The sequence below is a fragment of the Thamnophis sirtalis genome, unplaced genomic scaffold, assembly GCF_051295495.1.
Source record: "Thamnophis sirtalis isolate CommonGarterSnake01/CBP01778 unplaced genomic scaffold, rThaSir2_p1.2 scaffold_10, whole genome shotgun sequence".
Taxonomy (NCBI): domain Eukaryota; kingdom Metazoa; phylum Chordata; class Lepidosauria; order Squamata; family Natricidae; genus Thamnophis; species Thamnophis sirtalis.
This window is the reverse complement of record NW_028261390.1, coordinates 4,514,143-4,532,964: the sequence shown is the minus strand read 5'-3', so window position 1 is coordinate 4,532,964 and position 18,822 is coordinate 4,514,143. Positions and strand designations below refer to the sequence as shown.

The 18,822-nt window shown below is 44.8% G+C and overlaps 1 protein-coding gene across 2 annotated transcripts in view; it reads right to left on the bottom strand.

Annotated features, from left to right (window-relative positions):
* CTNNA2 (catenin alpha 2) overlaps positions 1-18,822 on the bottom strand; it is a 499,669-nt gene that overhangs the window by 34,582 nt on the left and 446,265 nt on the right. For both annotated transcript variants that reach the window (XM_087723953.1, XM_087723954.1), the window contains exons 16-17: positions 16,734-16,839; positions 6,731-6,865 (exon numbers count right to left, since the gene is read on the bottom strand). In XM_087723953.1, the coding sequence (XP_087580079.1) occupies positions 6,731-6,865; positions 16,734-16,839 (241 nt within the window). The remainder of the gene's footprint in view (positions 1-6,730; positions 6,866-16,733; positions 16,840-18,822) is intronic.

Below are 18,822 nucleotides of genomic sequence, written 5' to 3'. Positions count from 1 at the left end.
CTTGCATTTTTTACGTGCTTTCGAACTGTTAGGTTGGCAGAAGCTGGGACAAGTAATGGGAGCTCACTCCGTTACACGGCGCTAGGGATTTGAACCGCCGAACCGCCGACTTTTTTTGATCGACAAGCTCAGTGTCTTAGCCAGTGAGCCACAGCATCTCTCTAACTCAGGAGGGGACATGTCTTAATCCACATTCTTTTTAGTCAATGCAGATTCATTTTTTAAGGGATTGCATATGGCAAGAATGTAGAAGAAAACTACTGGGTCCATAATTCTTTATAGAAAATTAATAGCAATAGCAATTGTTAGACTTATATACCGCTTCATAGGGCTTTCAGCCCTCTCTAAGTGGTTTACAGAGTCAGCATATTGCCCCCAACAACAATCTGGGTCCTCATTTTACCCACCTCGGAAGGATGGAAGGCTGAGTCAACCTTGAGCCTGGTGGGATTTGAACAGCTGAACTGCTGAACAGCAGTCAGCCTGAAGTAGCCTGCAGTGCTGCATTTAACCACTGCGCCACCTTGGCTCATGAATTAAATCCGTACCTCTTGAATCTATACAAATTCAGACTGTGGATCTGCCACTTTCTACTTTAAGCCAGGTATAAATTGAAAGTTTGGGTACTTTAAACCCAAAGTAGTTAGGGAACCCCCCCCCCAAAGTAATGGTTGTGCAGAAGAGAAATAAACGCCCCCCGAAATGCATGACCTTTAAGAAATGCTTGTCAAATGTTTACACTTTGTGGAATACGTGAAGATGCAGAAACGTACAAAAACCTATCCTGGTGTTTTGCACACTCCGTTTCCACCCCTATTTGCAAAGAGCTGAAGATCTGGACCCAGCAAAAATACGGTGAGGGAAATGAGGAACTGAAATTAGAACGAGAGGTTCTCTCAGCTACAAATTCTTTGATAGAACTTCATCAACTCATAGGGCTAGAAGGGACTTCAGAGGTCTTCTAGTCCAACCCCCCCCCCCTTGCTCGCAGGTTGTCCCATTCCAGGAGCCTTATACCATCCCACTCAGATGGTTATCTCGTCTAGCTCCAGTGATGGAGCTTCCATAACTTGATCGTATATCGCAAGCCATTTCACTGATAAATTGTACTCACTGTCAGGAAATTTCTCCTTAGTTCTAGGTTGCGTCTCTCTTTAATAAGCTTCCACCTGTGGCTTCTTGCCTTGCCCTATAAGTTCTTTAGAGAGTTAAATCTACCCTGTGATAGCATCTCAAGTATTGGAAGACAGTTATCTTGTTATCCATATTCCAGTGGTGGGATTCAGCCGGTTCGCACCTGTTCGGGAGAACCGGTTGGTAACTTTCTAAGAAGTTTGGAGAACCAGTTGTTGGAAGAAATCTCAGAAAAGTCACTCTCAACTCTCTGATCTTTTTTTGCATTTTTGTAGGAGTAACAACCTACACTTTGATTCATAATGAACCTCTCGTCATCAACTCCCGAACCTTATGTAAAATTCACATGTACACAAAACCAAGAAATGCATGAGCAACCGATGGCTCTCTGCCTTACGTTGTCAAGTGGAAGGCAGTCCTCAACTTATGACCAAAATGTGAGCCCAACATTTCTGCTGCTAAGTGTTGTGGCCTGTCGGTGGCCGGGACTCCAGCATGGGAGTCAGGATCAACATCAAGGCAACCTGAGAGCTCCAAGGGGGAAGGGCAGTGGTGGGATTCAGCCGGTTCGCACCTATTCGGGAGAACCGGTTGGTAACTTTCTAAGCAGTTCAGAGAACCAGTTGTTGGAAGAAATCTCCTTTTGTTTTTTCCCACTTTACAGGGCTAATCCTGTAAGGAAGGCAGGAAGGAAACATTCTGGTGTTGTTTCTAGCCTAATCTTTATTGCCCTGCTTACAGAAACCGCCTCTCTGGTTAACCCTTATTACATTGTAACAGCTAAAGTGAAGCGCCCATCAACGCGAGTGATGTTGAGTTGGCCATGCCCACCCAGTAACATGACCACCAAGCCCCACCTACCCAGCTGGTCATTAGGGCAGAGAACCGGTGGTTAAATTATTTGAATCCCACCACTGCCATAGTCCCTTGGTTCAATAGGCTATACGTAACCTAGTTCCCTCAACAGCTCATCATAATGATTTAGCCTTCAGCCCTATCATCTTTATTGCATACTTTCCAGAGTCTCAAAATCTTTCTCTGTATTGCGGTGATGAAAACTGGATACCATATTGCCAAATAAGACATGCTAGACAAATGTACACATTTGTAATTTCAGTCACAAATACATATCACCAAACCTATCGAATCCCACCCAGTTCTGAATTATTGAGGTTTCTCAAAACAGCTTAGCCTTGAGGAATGTCTTTCGAAGAAAAAATATCAGGAGAGACCGTGTTTCTATCTAACAGGTACAGAAGATAGAGCAGGACAGAAGATAGGACAGAACAACAAAGTTGGAAGGGACCTTGGAGGTCTTCTAGTCCAACCCCCTGCTCAAGCAGTGAACCCTATACCATGTCAGACAAATGGTTGTCCAATCTCTTCTTAAAAACTCCAGTGTTGGAGCACCTACAACATCTGGAGGTAAATCATCCCAGTGATTTTTCTCACTTACAGAACATTTCTCCTGAGTTCTAAGTTGCTTCTCTCCTTGATTAGTTTCCACCCATTGCTTCTTGTTCTACACTCAGGTGCCTTGGAGAATAATTTGACTCCCTCTTTTTTGTGGCAACCCCTGAGATATTGGAAGACTGCTATCATGTCTCCCCTAGTCCTTCTTTCTATTAAACTAGACCTACCCAGTTCCTGCAACCGTTCTTCATATGTTTTAGCCTCCAGTCCCCTAATCCTCTTTGTTGCTCTTCTCTGCACTCTTTCTAGAATCTCAACATTTTTTTTTTTATATCATGGCAACCAATGTTGGATGCAATATTGTTAAGGTACTAAATACTTAACAAAATCCTGAACAAATGGCAGGAAAATATTGCTTTGCATCACACCCGTATTGCTAAATTTAATACCCTAAGGAACACTGCAAATATCAAACAATCTATATAGACTTTCAGCACACAAGTCATCAGATAATATGCACACATATTCGTTTTCACCAATGAGTGTGTACCTTATCTCATCGGAGTCCAGGGGGTAGAAGCTGGAATCCCAAAAGTGAATATATAAGTTTTCCAACTGTCGGTCCTTTGAAGGAAACCATGAGCACCGTACTGTATGCAAAAGTCTGCTTTTTATTTGATGCAAATAAAATCAAAGTTTATTTATTTATTTATTTATTTGCAACTGGCTATCCAAGAGAGAATGGATGAACAAGATGAACAGCATAAAAATAAGCAAGGAAGTTACAGATGAAGTGGAGCTGGAATCCATATTATTGGATAGTCTTGGAGCATACAGTATCCGGCGCTTTGATAAAATGCCACAACATCACAACTGCTAGGAAGGTACTGTGAAGGGAGATCCTACACCAACACTAGAAAGATCAAGAGAAGACAAGGCCGGAGGGGGGGTCTGGTTGCCGAATGTGACTTCAGGTTCACAACACACAATGCCAATTATCTGGGAGTTGATGGCAGCACTGCTTCAGCGGATGAGTTTAATGAAGAAAAAGCAGAAAGATGGTGGGTGGGTGGGTGAAGCAGTGGGCGCTGAAGACCACCACAATGAAGAAGGCGAATGTGCGGTTTTGAGTTTCACTGCATGTAATGGGAAGCCAACCACACCAAGCTGTGCGAGCATGTGCGCAAGATGGCTTCTACAGAAGTTAACTAAGAAAAAAAAAGGACAGGGATGAGATTTAAGCTCGGCAGCCAAGCTGATGCATTAGCGGGATTGAGGGACAGATAAGAGGTAGGTGGACTTGGTCACAACCCATGAGGATGAAAGCAGATCCAGCAAGTCAAAGAATGATCTTGTCCTGTTGTGATGAGAGATGGGGAGGGCAAAGGAGACTCATTCCCACACCTTGAAGAACATCAAGATCTTTGGTGGACCGTCTTTGGCACAGGGGTCAAGATGTTTTGATCAGGAGGACTCTTTCCCCACAAGGTGCCCCAGACAAAAATAAATCTTTATTCTGAGCAGCTGTCCAGTTGCATCGGAAGTGTCCATCACAGTCATTGGGAAGACGGATGTGAATGTCTTTCTGTGTGTCTGTGCACAGAGGTCTGGAATCATACATAGACAATCCTCAACTAACGACCACAATCGATCCCCAAATGTTCTGTTGTTGAACGAGACATTTGTTTAGTGAATTTTTGCCCCATTTTACAATCTTTTTTTTTTGCCGCCGTTGTTAAGTGCATCACCACGGTTGTTAAGTAAGTGGCACTGTTGTTAAATGAATTTGGTTTTTTTCTCCATTGATTTTACGACCAGGAGGTCTCAAAAAGTGATCATGTGCCCCCCCGCCCCCCGCGGGCACTGCGACCGTCATAAATATGAACCTGAATTTTGATCGTGTGACCATGGGGATGCTGCAATGGTTCATCATCGTGAAAAGCAATCATCAGTCAACGTTTTTCAGTGCCGTTGTAACTTTGAACGGTCACTAAATGAACTGTTGTAAGTCGAGGACTCCCTGTATTACCGCATTTTTTGGACTATAAGATGCACTGGTGTATAAGACGCACCAAGGCTTCAAAGAGGTAAGTAAGAAAAAAAAGCACTCTGCAGGCTTCAGCAGGGCTGGGGGAAGGCAAAAACACCCCACTTTTTGTGAAAAACGGACAGAAAATGGGGCATTTTTCACAAAAATGAAGGCATTTTTGTCTTTCCCCAGCCCCGCTGAAGACGTAGAGTGCTGCTGGGGGGCTGAGGGAAGGCAAAAAAGCCTCCATTTTTCAAAAAAATTGACCATTTTTTTTTGTGCAAAAATGGGATATGGGGGCAGGGCTTCAGGAGGCCCCAAAATGGCTGTATTCGGTGTATAAGACTCAGCAATATTTCCACCAGTGGTGGGTTCTGAATCCCAACTGTTGGAATACGGTTGGAACAGGCCCGGAGTCACCCAAATAGATTTGTGCGGTGCGCGCATGCGCCATACCTGCCTGCGACGTCTCCGCAAGCCTCCGCAATGCTCCAGCTGCTTGGCGGAGCGTTGCGCAGACACTTTATGCACCATGCGCATGCGCGGAAGCCCCAAAGGCTTGAAGGACAGGTAAGGAGCAAAGGCAAGCGGGTGGGCCCTCCAGAGCACCATACCGGAACGGTAACCGGTGCTCCGGGCAGGCTCCCATACGCCCACACGGGGCGTACCGCCTGCAACCCACCACTGATTTCCACACCCTTTTAGGGGGCGGGGAAGGTGCGTCTTATAGTCCGAAAAATACGGTATTTAAAAATAGAAGGATTAGAGGAGAATGACTTTAACTGTGATGGGATGAGGCTCAGGAAATATTAGGTGATAAAAGCTGTAAGCCATGCCGGCAGAATTTGTTCTGAATGCAGCCGGTGAGTTCAGAATAATCCCTGACCTCAATGGCCCAGCCGAACAACTGAATGTGAAATTTAAAATTTAAAAAGATTTTTTTTAAAATCTTTTGGTCCAACACTGGATCGTGAGTGTGGGTAATCTGATGATTACTACCTGGTAATTTTTGGTTCCTACCTGGACCAAAAATTAGGCCTTGATATGAAGCCCAGAGGAGACAATCAAATCATGATTTTAAAAAAATTATTATCTTGACTACAACGGTTCGTTTAGTGGCCATTCAAAGTTACAATGACACTGAAAAAAGTGACTTCTGACTGTTTTCACACTTACAATCATGTCAGTATCTCCATGGTCAAAATTCAAGACACTTGGCAACTGACTCATATTTATGACATTTGCAGTGTGCCGGGGTTCCCACAATCCCCTTTTGCAAACTTTCAATGGGAAAGCCAGAATGACTTACCAACCGTCTGATTAACTTAAAAACTGCAATGATTCACTTAATAACTATGGCTAGGAAGGTTGTAACATGGGGAAAACCCCACTTAACGAACGCTTCACTTGACAACATAACTTTGCGGCTCAGTTGTGGTCGTTAAGTCGAGGACTACCTGCATAATGTCTAGGGCCATGTTTTTTTAGGGGAGGACATTTCTTTTGGAGAAAGGATTATGCTTTATTAGTTAACTTTGCTAGGGAAAAAAAATCAGGCTGTTGTAGAATCAGTCTTGGCCCCTCAAATAACTTGCTCACATGTGTGTCCTCTGCACCAGGGACCTCCAACCTTGGCAACTTTAAGACTTGTGGACTTCAACTCCCAGAATTCCCCAGCCAGTAAAAAAAAAAAACATGGCTGGCTGAGGAATCCTGGGACTTGAAGTCCACAAGTCTGTCTATATATGTATTGTCTCCCCTCCTTAAAGGAAGGGGAATGAAATATTCATGTTGAGGTCCACTTGGACCGAGAGGCTTAAGGACATCTCAGTTTAGACGAGGTGAAGTGTGTAGAAAAAAGTGGGACCTTTCCTATATCATCAGAGAAGGAGAGCCCATTTGGCTGCCCAACCTTGCTAAATATAAAACCGAGCTCCTATTAATAATGGATTGTACATCTCGTTTTATTATATTTTTAATGGGCGTGAAGAGCAGAAGCTCTTTGGATGGATGGCATAGCGATGACTAGCAGTCACTTCATCAAACTGGAATAATGTGGCTTTTCAAAGGCATTCCAAAAGGAGGGGAGGGAGGGAAACCAACTCATTTAAAATTAAGACACACTATTAACAGGAAAATGCAGGAGTGTCTTACCCCGGAAACAATCAGTTCCCCGCCAAGGTTTTGGACTTCTGCCTTCACCTTGCTACAGATATTAAGCTGGTGACAGTACAGGGCGATGCGTTGAAGATAGGCCAGCAGGTCTTGCTTGCAGGCTGAATCGGGACACTGCGAAGGGAAAAAGAGAGAAAAGGAACTGAAAATCTGACTTATTGCTATCGAGATGCTGAAGGTGCAGATAAAACACAGTGGTTCCACCACAAAACCGCGTTCGACTAAAGCGCACTCGACGAAGTCGCGTAGCTGACGTCATCACAGGGTGACAACAGCGCGGAGACAGAGGCACGCTGTAAACGCTAAACCTAAAATTAACCCCTAAACCTAACCCCCCTAAACCTAATCCTAAACCTAACCCTTAACCTAACCCTAAACCTAACCCTTAACCTAACCCTAACCCTAAACCTAACCCTTAACCTAACCCTAACCCTAAACCTAACCCTTAACCTAACCCTAAACCTAACCCTAACCCTTAACCTAAACCTAACCCTAACCCTAAACCTAACCCTTAACCTAACCCTAACCCTTAACCTAACCCTTAACCTAACCCTAAACCTAACCCTAACGCTTAACCTAACCCTAAACCTAATCCTAACCCTAACCCTAACCCTTAACCTAACCCTAAACCTAACCCTAACCCTTAACCTAACCCTAAACCTAACCCTAAACCTAACCCTAACCCTAACCCTTAACCTAAACCTAATCCTAACCCTTAACCTAACCCTAAACCTAACCCTAAACCTAACCCTAACCCTAAACCTAAACCTAACCTAAACCTAACCCTTAACCTAACCCTAATCCTAACCCTAACCATTAACCTAACCCTAAACCTAACCCTTAACCTAACCCTAACCCTAAACCTAACCCTAACCCTTAACCTAACCCTAAACCTAACCCTAAACCTAACCCTTACCTTAACTTGAATCGGCTTGCTTTCAAAGCGCTATTTAAAGCGCCCTTCTTTCTCCGCGCTCGCTGTTGTCGCCCTGTTGATGATGTCAGCGACGCGGTTTAATCGGGCGCGCTTTAGTCGAGCGCGGTTTTGTCATGCCACGAAACACAGTCACTTTGCGGTGTCAACTTTGAGGGTTGACACCACGACCGTCGCTTGGTGATTGGTTTCACACACTTACTGTGGCCGTCTCATGCGAGGGCATTCGCCGGAGAGCGTCTGAAAGCTGCTTTTTCAAAAGGCAACTGGGTTTTCTTTGTTTTTTTTCTTCGAAGACCTTTCGCTTCACGTTCGAGAAGCTTCATCGGTTTGTTCTTCATCCGTGCCATGGGCTGTGGCGGCGCAGGGGGTTAGAATGTGGTATGGCAGGCTGAGTCTGCCCGCAGTCTGGAGTTCAATCCTGACTGGCTCGGGGTTGACTCACCTTCCCATCCTTCCGAGGTCAGTAAAATAAGGATCCAGATTGTTGGGGGAAATATGCTGACCCTCTAAACCACTTAGAGAGGGTTGTAAAGCACAGGGAAAGCGGTACATAAATCTAAGTGCTATTGCTATTGTGGGAACCAATGAAGCTTCTTGGATGAGAAGTGAAAAGTCTTTATGGAAAACAAAAAAACAAAAAAAAGTCCAGCTGCCTTTTGAAAAAAACACCGTTGACATTGTTCTGACCGAGGCGTCACGACAAAAACCCCTTTTATTAATTTACTGTGAATTCTTCTCATTCACATTCAACAAAGTCTTTCGAGGGAGGATTTAAGGTCACAGACCTTATCTGGCTTGGAAAGCTGACAGATCGATATCTGCAAAACCTGGCAAGGAGTCTCGGAGAGTCACGAACCAATGAAGTGAATTGTCTCCTGCAAACTCCACTCCCCTTTTGCTCCTCTTTTATTTCCTGTGGGAGGGGCCATTCATCATCTGGACTTACTCCCAAGTCGACCCTTGTTCCTTAGCTGTTCCCTTCGTCTGGCAGCTCTGCGCATGCGCACACTGGGAACAGGCTCCAGCTGTTCTTTTGCCCCACTGATGTCCGACTCCGAAGGCAGCTGATAACTGTCAGATGGCCCTGGCCCCCTCTCTGCCTCTGACACAGAGCCCTCGTCAGAGCCTTCCCCAGACTCCAGGACTGGCCCAGGTTCCTCCCCAACCTCCTCACTGTGCGAATCTGCTGGCGGGCCACAACAAAGGCAATCATGACCTGGATGATTGAGAAAGCCTATAATCATTGGAGAAAGCAAGTATGCTGGGAAGCGTTAGTGATAAATGGAAACCAGGCCGCCAAAGAACGAAGTAAGATAATCACAAGATGCCAATAGGAGAAGGTAGTAGGAAAGATGAAAAAGGATAAACAGTAACACAGCGCTACTACCTGAATAAAATGAATTGTAAATCTTTCTTTCACACCACAAAATGATACTTTCGGAACTCAGGAAAGCCAAAGAGGGTGAAACAGAGAAAGCAAGCGCTACCACCGTTCGTCATTTACCCGATGAACTGTAAAGCAGACAGGGGAAAAAAAAAAATATTGCTTCCGTCTTCCTCAGGATACGGTTCAGATCGCACATAAAATTCTCCCGGTGCACAATATGCTATCTTTTATGGCAGGGAACGAGCCACGTTGAAAGGAGAGATTTTCAGCCCAATAACAAACTGCAACCTGGAAAATGGCCATTTTTACTCCACTGGTGGAACGACACCTGTGGCACTCTTTGGACATGCCTTACAAATCAAAAACAACACGGCCGCAATTCCGTTTAGCTAAACGGAGTCAGGGCGGCCTGAAGGGTTTGTAATCCCCGCAGAAACATGGGACGTAATTTATGGGGCAGGTACAGAAGAGAGAGGAAGGCTAGTGATATAAGCGAAGATACTGCACAGGCAGTCCTTGACTTAATACCAGTTGTGATGGAGGCCCCCCTAAAAAGCCACAGGTAGTCCCCGACTTATGACCAAAATTTCTATTGCTAAGCAAGAGAATTTTGCCCCACTTAACAACCTTTCCTGCCACGGTTGTTCAGCGAATCACTGAAGTTGTTAAGCTGCTAAGCACGGCAGGTAAGTGAATCCGGCTTCCCCATTAATTTGGCTTGTCAGAAGGTGGCAAAAGGTGATCACAAGACCCCGGGACACAACAACCATCCGTTCTGAGCTAGGCCTCCCGAGATCATGAAGCTGACTCCTCGTCTTGATACAACCCCTTTTATTTAGTTTAAAGTGAATTCCTCTCCAGCAAAGTCCTGGCCAACAGTCTTTCAAGAGATTTCACAACCACAGATCTTGATCAGGCTTGGAGAGCTGCCAGGCCGATATCTTCCAAACGCCAGGCTGTAGCAGCAATTACTTGGCAAGAAGTCAGGAGCAGATCTTCATCCTGATGAATTGAACTAATTGTCTTCTGCAAACTCCACTCCCCTTTTGCTCCTCTTTTATTCCCTATGGGAGGGGCCATTCACTATCAACCTGTGCCTTTACTCCCGAGTCAACCCTTGTTCCTTAGCAGTTCCCTTCTACTGGCAGCTCTGTGCATGCGCACATTGGGAACGGCCTCCAGCTGTTCTTCTGCCCCACTGATATCCAACTCTGAAAGCGGGTGATAACTGCTGGACAGCCCTGACCCCTCTCTGCCTCTGACACAGAGCCCTCGTCTGAGCCTTCCCCAGACTCTAGGACTGGCCCAGGTTCCTCCCCAACCTCCTCACTGTCCGAGTCTGCAGCCAGCTCTGCTGGCGGCTGGCAGGCCACAACATCATCATAAATACATACCAGTTGCCAATTGTCTAAATTCTGATCACATGCCTAAAACAACAGGCTAAGGAAGGGACCTTAGAGGTCTTATAGTCCAGAGAAACTGATCCGCACAAACAAGGCAATTCGTGGGATGCAAAACCACTCCCCTTCCGGTCCACAGCAAAACCTCCCTCCATGGAACCCTGATGCCCAAAAGATTTGGGGGCGTTGTTCTAGTCCAAGCTCCTTCTCAGGTAAGAAATCTTATATCATTTCAGGCAAATGGTTGTCAAATCTTTTGTAAAAGACCACAGGATGATGCAACGGTTGTGTGAAAAATGGTCACAGAACACTTTTTTTCACTTTTGAATGGTTGCAAGTCAAGGATTGCCTGTATTTATGACCTGAATTCAAAATTCAGACGGCTGGCACTTCCCCACAACCAGGTAATTGCATTTTGGCCATTCAGCAAGCGGCCTGCATTTAAGGCTGTTTGCGGTGTCGCACAATCCTGTGACTGTAATTTATGTTGGGAATTTTTAAAAACAGAGATCAGCATCTGAGCTGTGATGGCACAGTGATTAGAAATGCAGTATTGCAGGCTAACTCACTGCTGACTGCCAGGAGTTCAATCCTGACAAGTTCAAGGTTGACTCAGCGTTCCGTCCTTCCGAAGTGGGTAAAATGAGGACCCGGATTGTTGGGGATAAGAGATTAATAGATTAACAGAGTTGGAAGGGACCTTGTAGGTCATCTAGTCCCCCCCCCAAAAAAAGCAGGAGGCTCTACGGCATTTCTGACAAATAGCAATCCAGCCTCTTCTTGAAAGTCTCAAGTGATGAAGCTCCCACAACTTCCAAAGGCCATTTCTGTTCCACTGGTTGATTGGAGAGAATATAAGTTTGTCATCTACATACAGTATGTAGCTTGCTCTGTTCTTCTTATAAACACACTATGGGGTTCTTGATTCTCTTGGAGCTTAGTTGTTTTCTTTGCAAACTTTTCATTACCCAGCTAAGTAAAATCCTCAGTGCTACCGATCTTATTGATTACTGTACTGTCACCACCGTACAGTTGATGTCACCTAGTTTGGTAATGAAATATCTGCAAGAAAAACCAAGCTCAGAGAGCACCGAAGAGCCCACAGATAGATATAATGTAGATAGATAGATAGATAGATAGATAGATAGATAGATAGATAGATAGATAGATAGATAGATAGATGATAGATAGATGATAGATAGATGATAGATAGATGATAGATAGATAGATGGATGGATGTGTATATGTGTGAGAGAGAAAGAGAGAGGGAGGGAGGGAGGAGGAGGAGAGGAGAGAGAGACTGATGATGTTACCTAGTTGGGTCATGAAATGTCTGCAAGAAAATCACTAAGCTCAGAGAGGACCAGGGACCCCACAATAATCGTTATCATCCTCCTCCTCTCCTCCACATGCCCCACTCCCTCATAGCACTGATGATGTTACCTAGTTGGGTCATGGAATGTCTGCAAGAAAATCACTAAGCTCAGAGAGCACCAGGGACCCCAGTTCAACTCTGAGCTACAAATATTATCTTGTGTCAATACACGTGCATAGTGCAAGTGGAACACAAGGGCACAAAGGCAATGATGCAACACAAATATATAGGTTCCTGTTCTGACCCTCCTCCATCCGGTGATTAACGCCGACACAGGCTTAGAAGTTTGCCACTCTTTATTTACAGCAATTACAATCCTGTTGGCTGAAAGAAAGATCAACACGACTCACTGGCAAGACCTTGGCAGCAACCCAGACTACCACAGACAAGAGATACAATACGAACAAGAGCTTCTCCAACTTGTTATGAATGGTTGTGTCCTGCAAATTGGCTCCTCCCAAAGTCTCTTCTTATATACTCTCTTGGGAGAAGCCAAGCCACAACTACCTGGACTTGATTATCTCTTAAGAGTCTGTCTCTGTAACTGCTGCCTCTGTTCCTCCGCCCTTTGTTGCCGGGCGTCAAGACAAACTCCCTTTGATCTTCCCCACTGCTCCCTGCCTCAGGCGCCTCCTGGTGGCCAACCAGCCTCCCTAGTCCCTACTCAGAGTCTGAACCCTGCCCAGGGTCCTCCACATCCTCCATAGCCGACTCATAGGGTTCCTCGCTATCGGAGTCCATCGGCAGCTCCAACGGCTCCTGCTGGGCCACAACAGGTTCCTATATGGTGAAGGGGGTGGATGAAATTCCAAACTCTTAAGCCTTTGCCCCTCTAGTTTTAATGAAGTCTTAGAGGAGACAGCTCCTTCCGAGGAAACCTTGCAGCTGAAGTCATTTTTCATGCAAGCAGCAGCAAGCTTATCTGTCGAAACAATATACCTTCCTATCTAGAAGCATAATGAGCTCAAGGTTGGTTTAGGACAAAGGAAGCCAATGAAGGCTGAAGGAAAAATAATGGGAGAAAATTCATCCCACTCTTCAAACTGAAAAATTTACTGCATGAAGTAGAGCAGTGTTTTTCAACCACTGTGCCGTGGCACACTAGTGTGCCGTGACATAGTGTAAGGTGTGCCGTGGGAAAATTACTTTATATATAGTCAATATAGGCACAGAGTTAAATTTTTTTAACATTTTCTAATGGTGGTGTGCCTCGTGATTTTTTTCATGAAAAAAGTGTGCCTTTGCACAAAAAAGGTTGAAAAACACTGAAGTAGAGGACTGTTCTGGCCGAGGCTGCCCAAAAGCACGGAGCCGACTCCTCATCCCAATAAAACCCCATTTATTTAGTTTAAAGTGAGTTCCTTTACAGCAAAGTGCCAGCCAAAAGTCTTCCAAGAGATTTCACCACTACAGACCTTTATCAGGCTTGGAGAGCTGCCAGACCGATATCTTCCAAACGCCACTCTGTAAGAGGCAATACTTGGCAAGAAGTCAGGATCAGATCTTCACCGGAATGAATTGAACTCATTGTCTCCTGCAAACTCCACTCCCCTTTTGCTCCTCTTTTAGTCCCTAAGGGAGGGGTCATTCACCATCCACCTGTGGCTTTACTCCCAAGTCAATCCTTGTTCCTTAGCTGTTCCCTTCATCTGGCAGCTCTGTGCATGCGCCCACTGGGAACAGGCTCCAGCTGTTCTTCTGCCTCACTGATGTCTGACTCCGAAGGCAGCTGATAACTGTCAGACGGCTCTGGCCCCCTCTCTGCCTCCGACACAGAGCCTTCATCAGGTTCCTCCCAAACCTCCTCACTGTCCGAATCTGCTGCCAGATTCGCTGGCTGCTGGCAGGCCATAACAAGGACTCCTTGTTTTGATTCATTTAGCAACTCTTCGAAATTACAACAGCACTGAAAAAAGTGACATGACCAGTCCTTGCACTTACAACTGTCACTCACGTGATCAAAATTTGGCAACTGGCCTGAATTTATGACAATTGCAGGGTCCTGGAGTCATGTGATCACCATTTGCAAACTTCCCAGCGAGATTCCAATAAGCAAAAGCAATTTGGGAAGCCAGATTCAGTTAATGACTGCATAAGTCACATAACTGCTGCAGAGGATTTCTTGACAACCGCAGCAAAAAAAGGTCGTAAAGTCAGGAGCGACTCATTTAACATCCGCCTTGCTTGGCTATGGAAATTCTGGTTCCCAATTGAAGTGGTAAGTTGAGGACTACCTAGAACACGGGTGTCAAACTTGCTGCGTCATGTTGCTGTTACGTGACGTATCGCAATGTTATTTTCCTTTCACAAAGCTGGGGTGGGTGTGGCTTGCACATGGATGCATCTCACCCACCGGCCACCAGTTTGACACCCTTACCTATCCTGTTTCCCTGAAAATAAGACCTCCCTGGATAAAAAGCCCAATCGGGCTTTTGAGCGCATGCGCTAAAATAAGTCCTCCCCCAAAATATTGCCACACAGCAGCAGCCATGAGGTGACCACGCTCGCCTCCTCCTCCTGCACCTCAAAAACAATAAGACCTCCTTGAAAATAAGGCCAAGTGCTTACTTCGGGGCCCAAAAGAAAATAAGACCCTGTCTTATTTTCGGGGAAACACAGTAGAATAAAGCCAGATGGGCTTCAGTTCAAATCCAGTTGGGCTCTACTACTGATAAAGATAACTGGAAAACATGGAAACATACTTCATGACATTGGTCACTCCTGTTTAGAGTTGTTTGACCCAACTGGGAATAATTTGGTACATTTTCACATCTGGATCATTCTCACCTCAAACAGGAGATGTAAATGAATATTAGAACTGAATATATGATAACAGAGTTGGAGGTCTTCTAGTCCAACCCCCTGCTCAAGCAGAAGACCCTGTATCATTTTAGACAAAGGGCTGTTCAGTCTCTTCTTGAAAACCTCCAGTAAGGAGGTTAATCCACGGATTAATTTTTCTCACTGACGGAAATTTCTTCCTAGTTCTAAGTTGGATCTCTCCTTGATTAGTTTCAACCCATCCGTTTTTCGTCCTGCACTTGGATGTTTTGAAGAATAGGTCGACCCCCTCTTCTCTATGACAGCTCCTCAAATACTGGAAGACTGCTATCATGTCTCTCATAATTCTTGTCTTTTTAACTTTTGAAGAGAATAATAAGAGTTGGAAGCGACCTTGGAGGTCTTCTAGTCCAGGCTTCTCATTCTACACCATTCTGGACAAATGGCTGTCCAACCACTTCTTAAAACCCTTCAGTGACAGAGCACCTGTATCTTCTGATGGTAAGCTTTTCCACTAGTTAATTGTGCTCACTTCTCTTTAGTTCCAGCTTGCTTCTCTCCTAGTTTCCATCCATTGTTGCTAGTCGTGCCTTCTTGTTGTAAGTTGTAAGTTGACCCCCCCTCTTCTCTGTGACTTCCAAATGTCGGAAGACTGCTATCATGTCACCTCTCGTCCTTCTCATAGTTAGATTAGATTGCAGTTTCTGCAATCACTCTTCAGAGAACTTAGAAGAAACCAGTAACAAATCTCATAGCCTTTTGGTAGAATAAAATTCACGTGTCCCATTAAAATGTGAGTAAAAAATACGCAGGCGGGCAACCTGCTCCATACATACTGCATATTATTATTTTTTCTCTCTTAAATCAGCCCCCTTGAGAATTCTCTGGGGTAGTTAAGGCTAATCTCCTCTTCCATATATATGATAATGCCAGGAAATCGTCTCCCTCTTTCTCTTCCCAAAGTTGCCTCATCTTTCAAGTCCAAATCCCGGAGGTCTTTTTTTTTCTTTTTTACTTAGCTGCCATTTAGCACAGCCGCATTTATTCCACTCCAGAGATCCTGCATTTGAAATATACTTTGAGATTAAATCCTCCAGAGAGACGGCAAAAGCCTCAAATGGAAAGAGAAAATTAAAACTCTCTCCCCCCTCTTTGTATCCCTCTTTCTCTTTAGCGCCGTAATTAAAAATGAAACAGCCTATAAAAAAGTTAACGCCGCGAAGGGGGCCTCACAACTTCGATAAAATTTCCCCGGTTTTGAGGCTCTGAGGAAAGACAAATTACCTCAGCGACTTTAAAAAAAAAAAATCCAACCAGTAATAACGATACTTTCAAAAATTCTGCTGGTACTCCCAGCTCCGCTGAGCAGCTGTTTCTGCTTTTTATTTTAGATCACTGACAGGTAGTTATGGGTTCCCTTTGTGATTTGCTTGGTGTTTTTTTTTAAGTGAACTTTTGAGGATATTCCTCAGAACCAACAAAGAAATTGTGGAAACCTTCCACTGCTCAGATTCACTTTTAAACAATCAATTAAATATCAGCAGGTGTGGAAGGTTTGTTTTAAAGACAGAGATGTAGTTAGGATATTGAATGTAGGAGCGGGAATAGTAAAGTGTACAATGGGCCAGAACATGTAGTTGTAGATGAGTAGTTAGAGAGTGCTGACTCATGCATGAGGCAATCTATGCTTTGATTCGTCGCTGTGAGTACAAAGGGGGCGTTTCCCTCTTTTCTCGCCCTTTTTCTCTTCAGCGCGTTCTGTACATGGTTTTAGATTTACCTCATGATGTTACTGTGTGTTCCACCTAGGCTTCACGATATCACGAAGCAGACTTCTTGTCCTGACGAAACCCCTTTTTATGAAGCTCATGTGAATTCCTCTCATTCACATTCAGCAAAGTCCCGATCCAAGTCAGGATTCACACACATTCCCTCTCCCTGTGTTTGTGTTGTTTCTATTATATATACACAGCACCTTTGCTAAGGAAAACTGCTTTAATCAGAAAGAAACACATTCCAATTCCATACACGCAATCCTGACGTTGGGCAGAAACGGTTCGCTCGGCTGCTCAGGATCATCTCGAGAGCAGCTCTGAAATTACCTGATCGGCAACCGCCCGCGCCAGTTTGTCCATTCTGGAACCGGCTTCTGCTATTTTCTTGGCGGCATTTATGACATCGGAGGTATTCTTCAGTGGTCCTTTGCCCCTAGAAGATACAAGGGGAGAGCCGTTGACTGAATGCTTGGGAACAAAGCAATGGAAATGAATTTGAACGGGAATACGTTATCTGGTCAAGTGTGATCCTTTATTTATTTAGTTTGTCAAACATGTACGAGATAACAGGTTTAAGTATAAACATGGACATAGGAAATGGGGACGAATAAATGGGGACCGTAGGACAGGGACAGAAGGCACGCTGGTGCGCTTTACGGACCTCTTAGGAATGGGGTGAGGTCCATGGTAGACAGTTTGAGGTTGAAGCTATGGGGGGTTTGAGGATGTAACAATGGAGTTGGGTAGAGCATTCCAGGCGTTGACCACTCTGTTGCTGAAGTCGCATTTTCTGCAATTGAGTTTGGAATGGTTTAGCCTGAGTGTGTATCTATTGTTTGCCCGTGTATTATTGTGGTTGAAGCTGAAGTAGTCGTTGGCAGGTAGGATGTTGTAGCAGACAACTTTGTGTACTACACTTAGGTCAGACCTTAATCAGCGTAGTTCTGGGTTGTCCAAGCCCAAAATTTCGAGCCTGGTGGCGTAAGGGATTCTATTGTGAGCAGAGGAGTGGAGGACTCTTCTCGTGAAATACCTCTGGACTCGCTCGATTGATTAGACACACAAGGAATTTGTCTCCAGTACAGAAACATTCAGTGTACATGCACAGCAACACCAATAACAAAAATAAATTATTACATTTAAATGAATAAATAAAGCCAAATTGCTCTGGGAGTTTAGAATTCAGACAGACAGACAGACACCTGCCACTTAGCATTCCAGACTTAACATTTGTTGATAAGCAAGACCAAAAAAAAAAAGATGGATAGTGGTCGTGGCAGTACCTGGCAGAAGACAAGAAAAAGAACTGGAGAAGATAACAAAATACGAAGACCTGCATTTAGAAATAGAATGGCTGTGATAAAAGCAAGCAAAAGTAATTTTAATAATAATGGGCGCCTTGGGTGCAATCCCAAAACAGTTGGAGTACTAGTTGAACAACATCGGTATTGGCCATAAGTCAACTGCAAAAAAAGTGCCTTTACTCGGAACAACTCACATCCTTCGACAATATCCATGACACCATCAAAACAACCAGATCTTCCTATCCCAGGTCCTTGGAAAGGGTCATAGGGACCCTTTCCAAGTCATAGGGATGATGGGCCTGGGGGTAGGGGGAAGAAAGGCCCTTCTCAATGGCTCCCTGTCAGGCAAACGCTTCGGGGGGAAAGTGCCAGCATCATAGAGAGGACGGGAAAGAAAAGAGGGAAGGGAGAGGGGCAAGGATGATGGGCATGGGAGTAGGGGGAAGAAAGGCCCCTGTCAATGGCTCCCTGACAGACAAATGCTTCGATGTCAATAAATCCCTGGGCAATGCCATGTTATCAGCTAGTTCCTCTATAAAAGTGCATCAACGCTTTCATTTTTTGTTTTTCATATTCTTGCAGAACTGCGGGATGATTGTTTCCCCAATTTAGTACACCATGCTCTTTAAACTACTTATTAGAGTATAGGTTAGGAGATTTTGGGGCGGGGGGGGGGGGGCTGAGGGAGGCAGTGTAGATCTACAGCTACTCCAAAATGCTTTGCCAGCAGTTTGGTCTCATTTTTGCCTCCAAGCTCCTGAACTTAATTGTAGATGCATTTTTAAAAGTGTTCATTAAGAGGGTATTCCTGGAGGAAATGCAAAAGAGCGAAAGGGCTCAGCGTCCCCCCCCTCCTCCCGCCCCCCTCCTCCCGCCCCCTGGGCTCCCCAAGCTGGATTTAATGTAAAATTGGTCAGATCCAATCCGGAAATGGGTCAGAGTTCAGCAGGGACACAAAAGAAGGCAGCTTTACACTTGCACAAAATTGAACATTGTCAATTGTTAAAATGCTGGTTGAGTTTCAGATTTTTATTATTATTATTATACAATGGTATCACAGCGGCCAGTTGTTTCCCCGGATTTGGCATTGATTACTAGTCGGGCCCCACCCA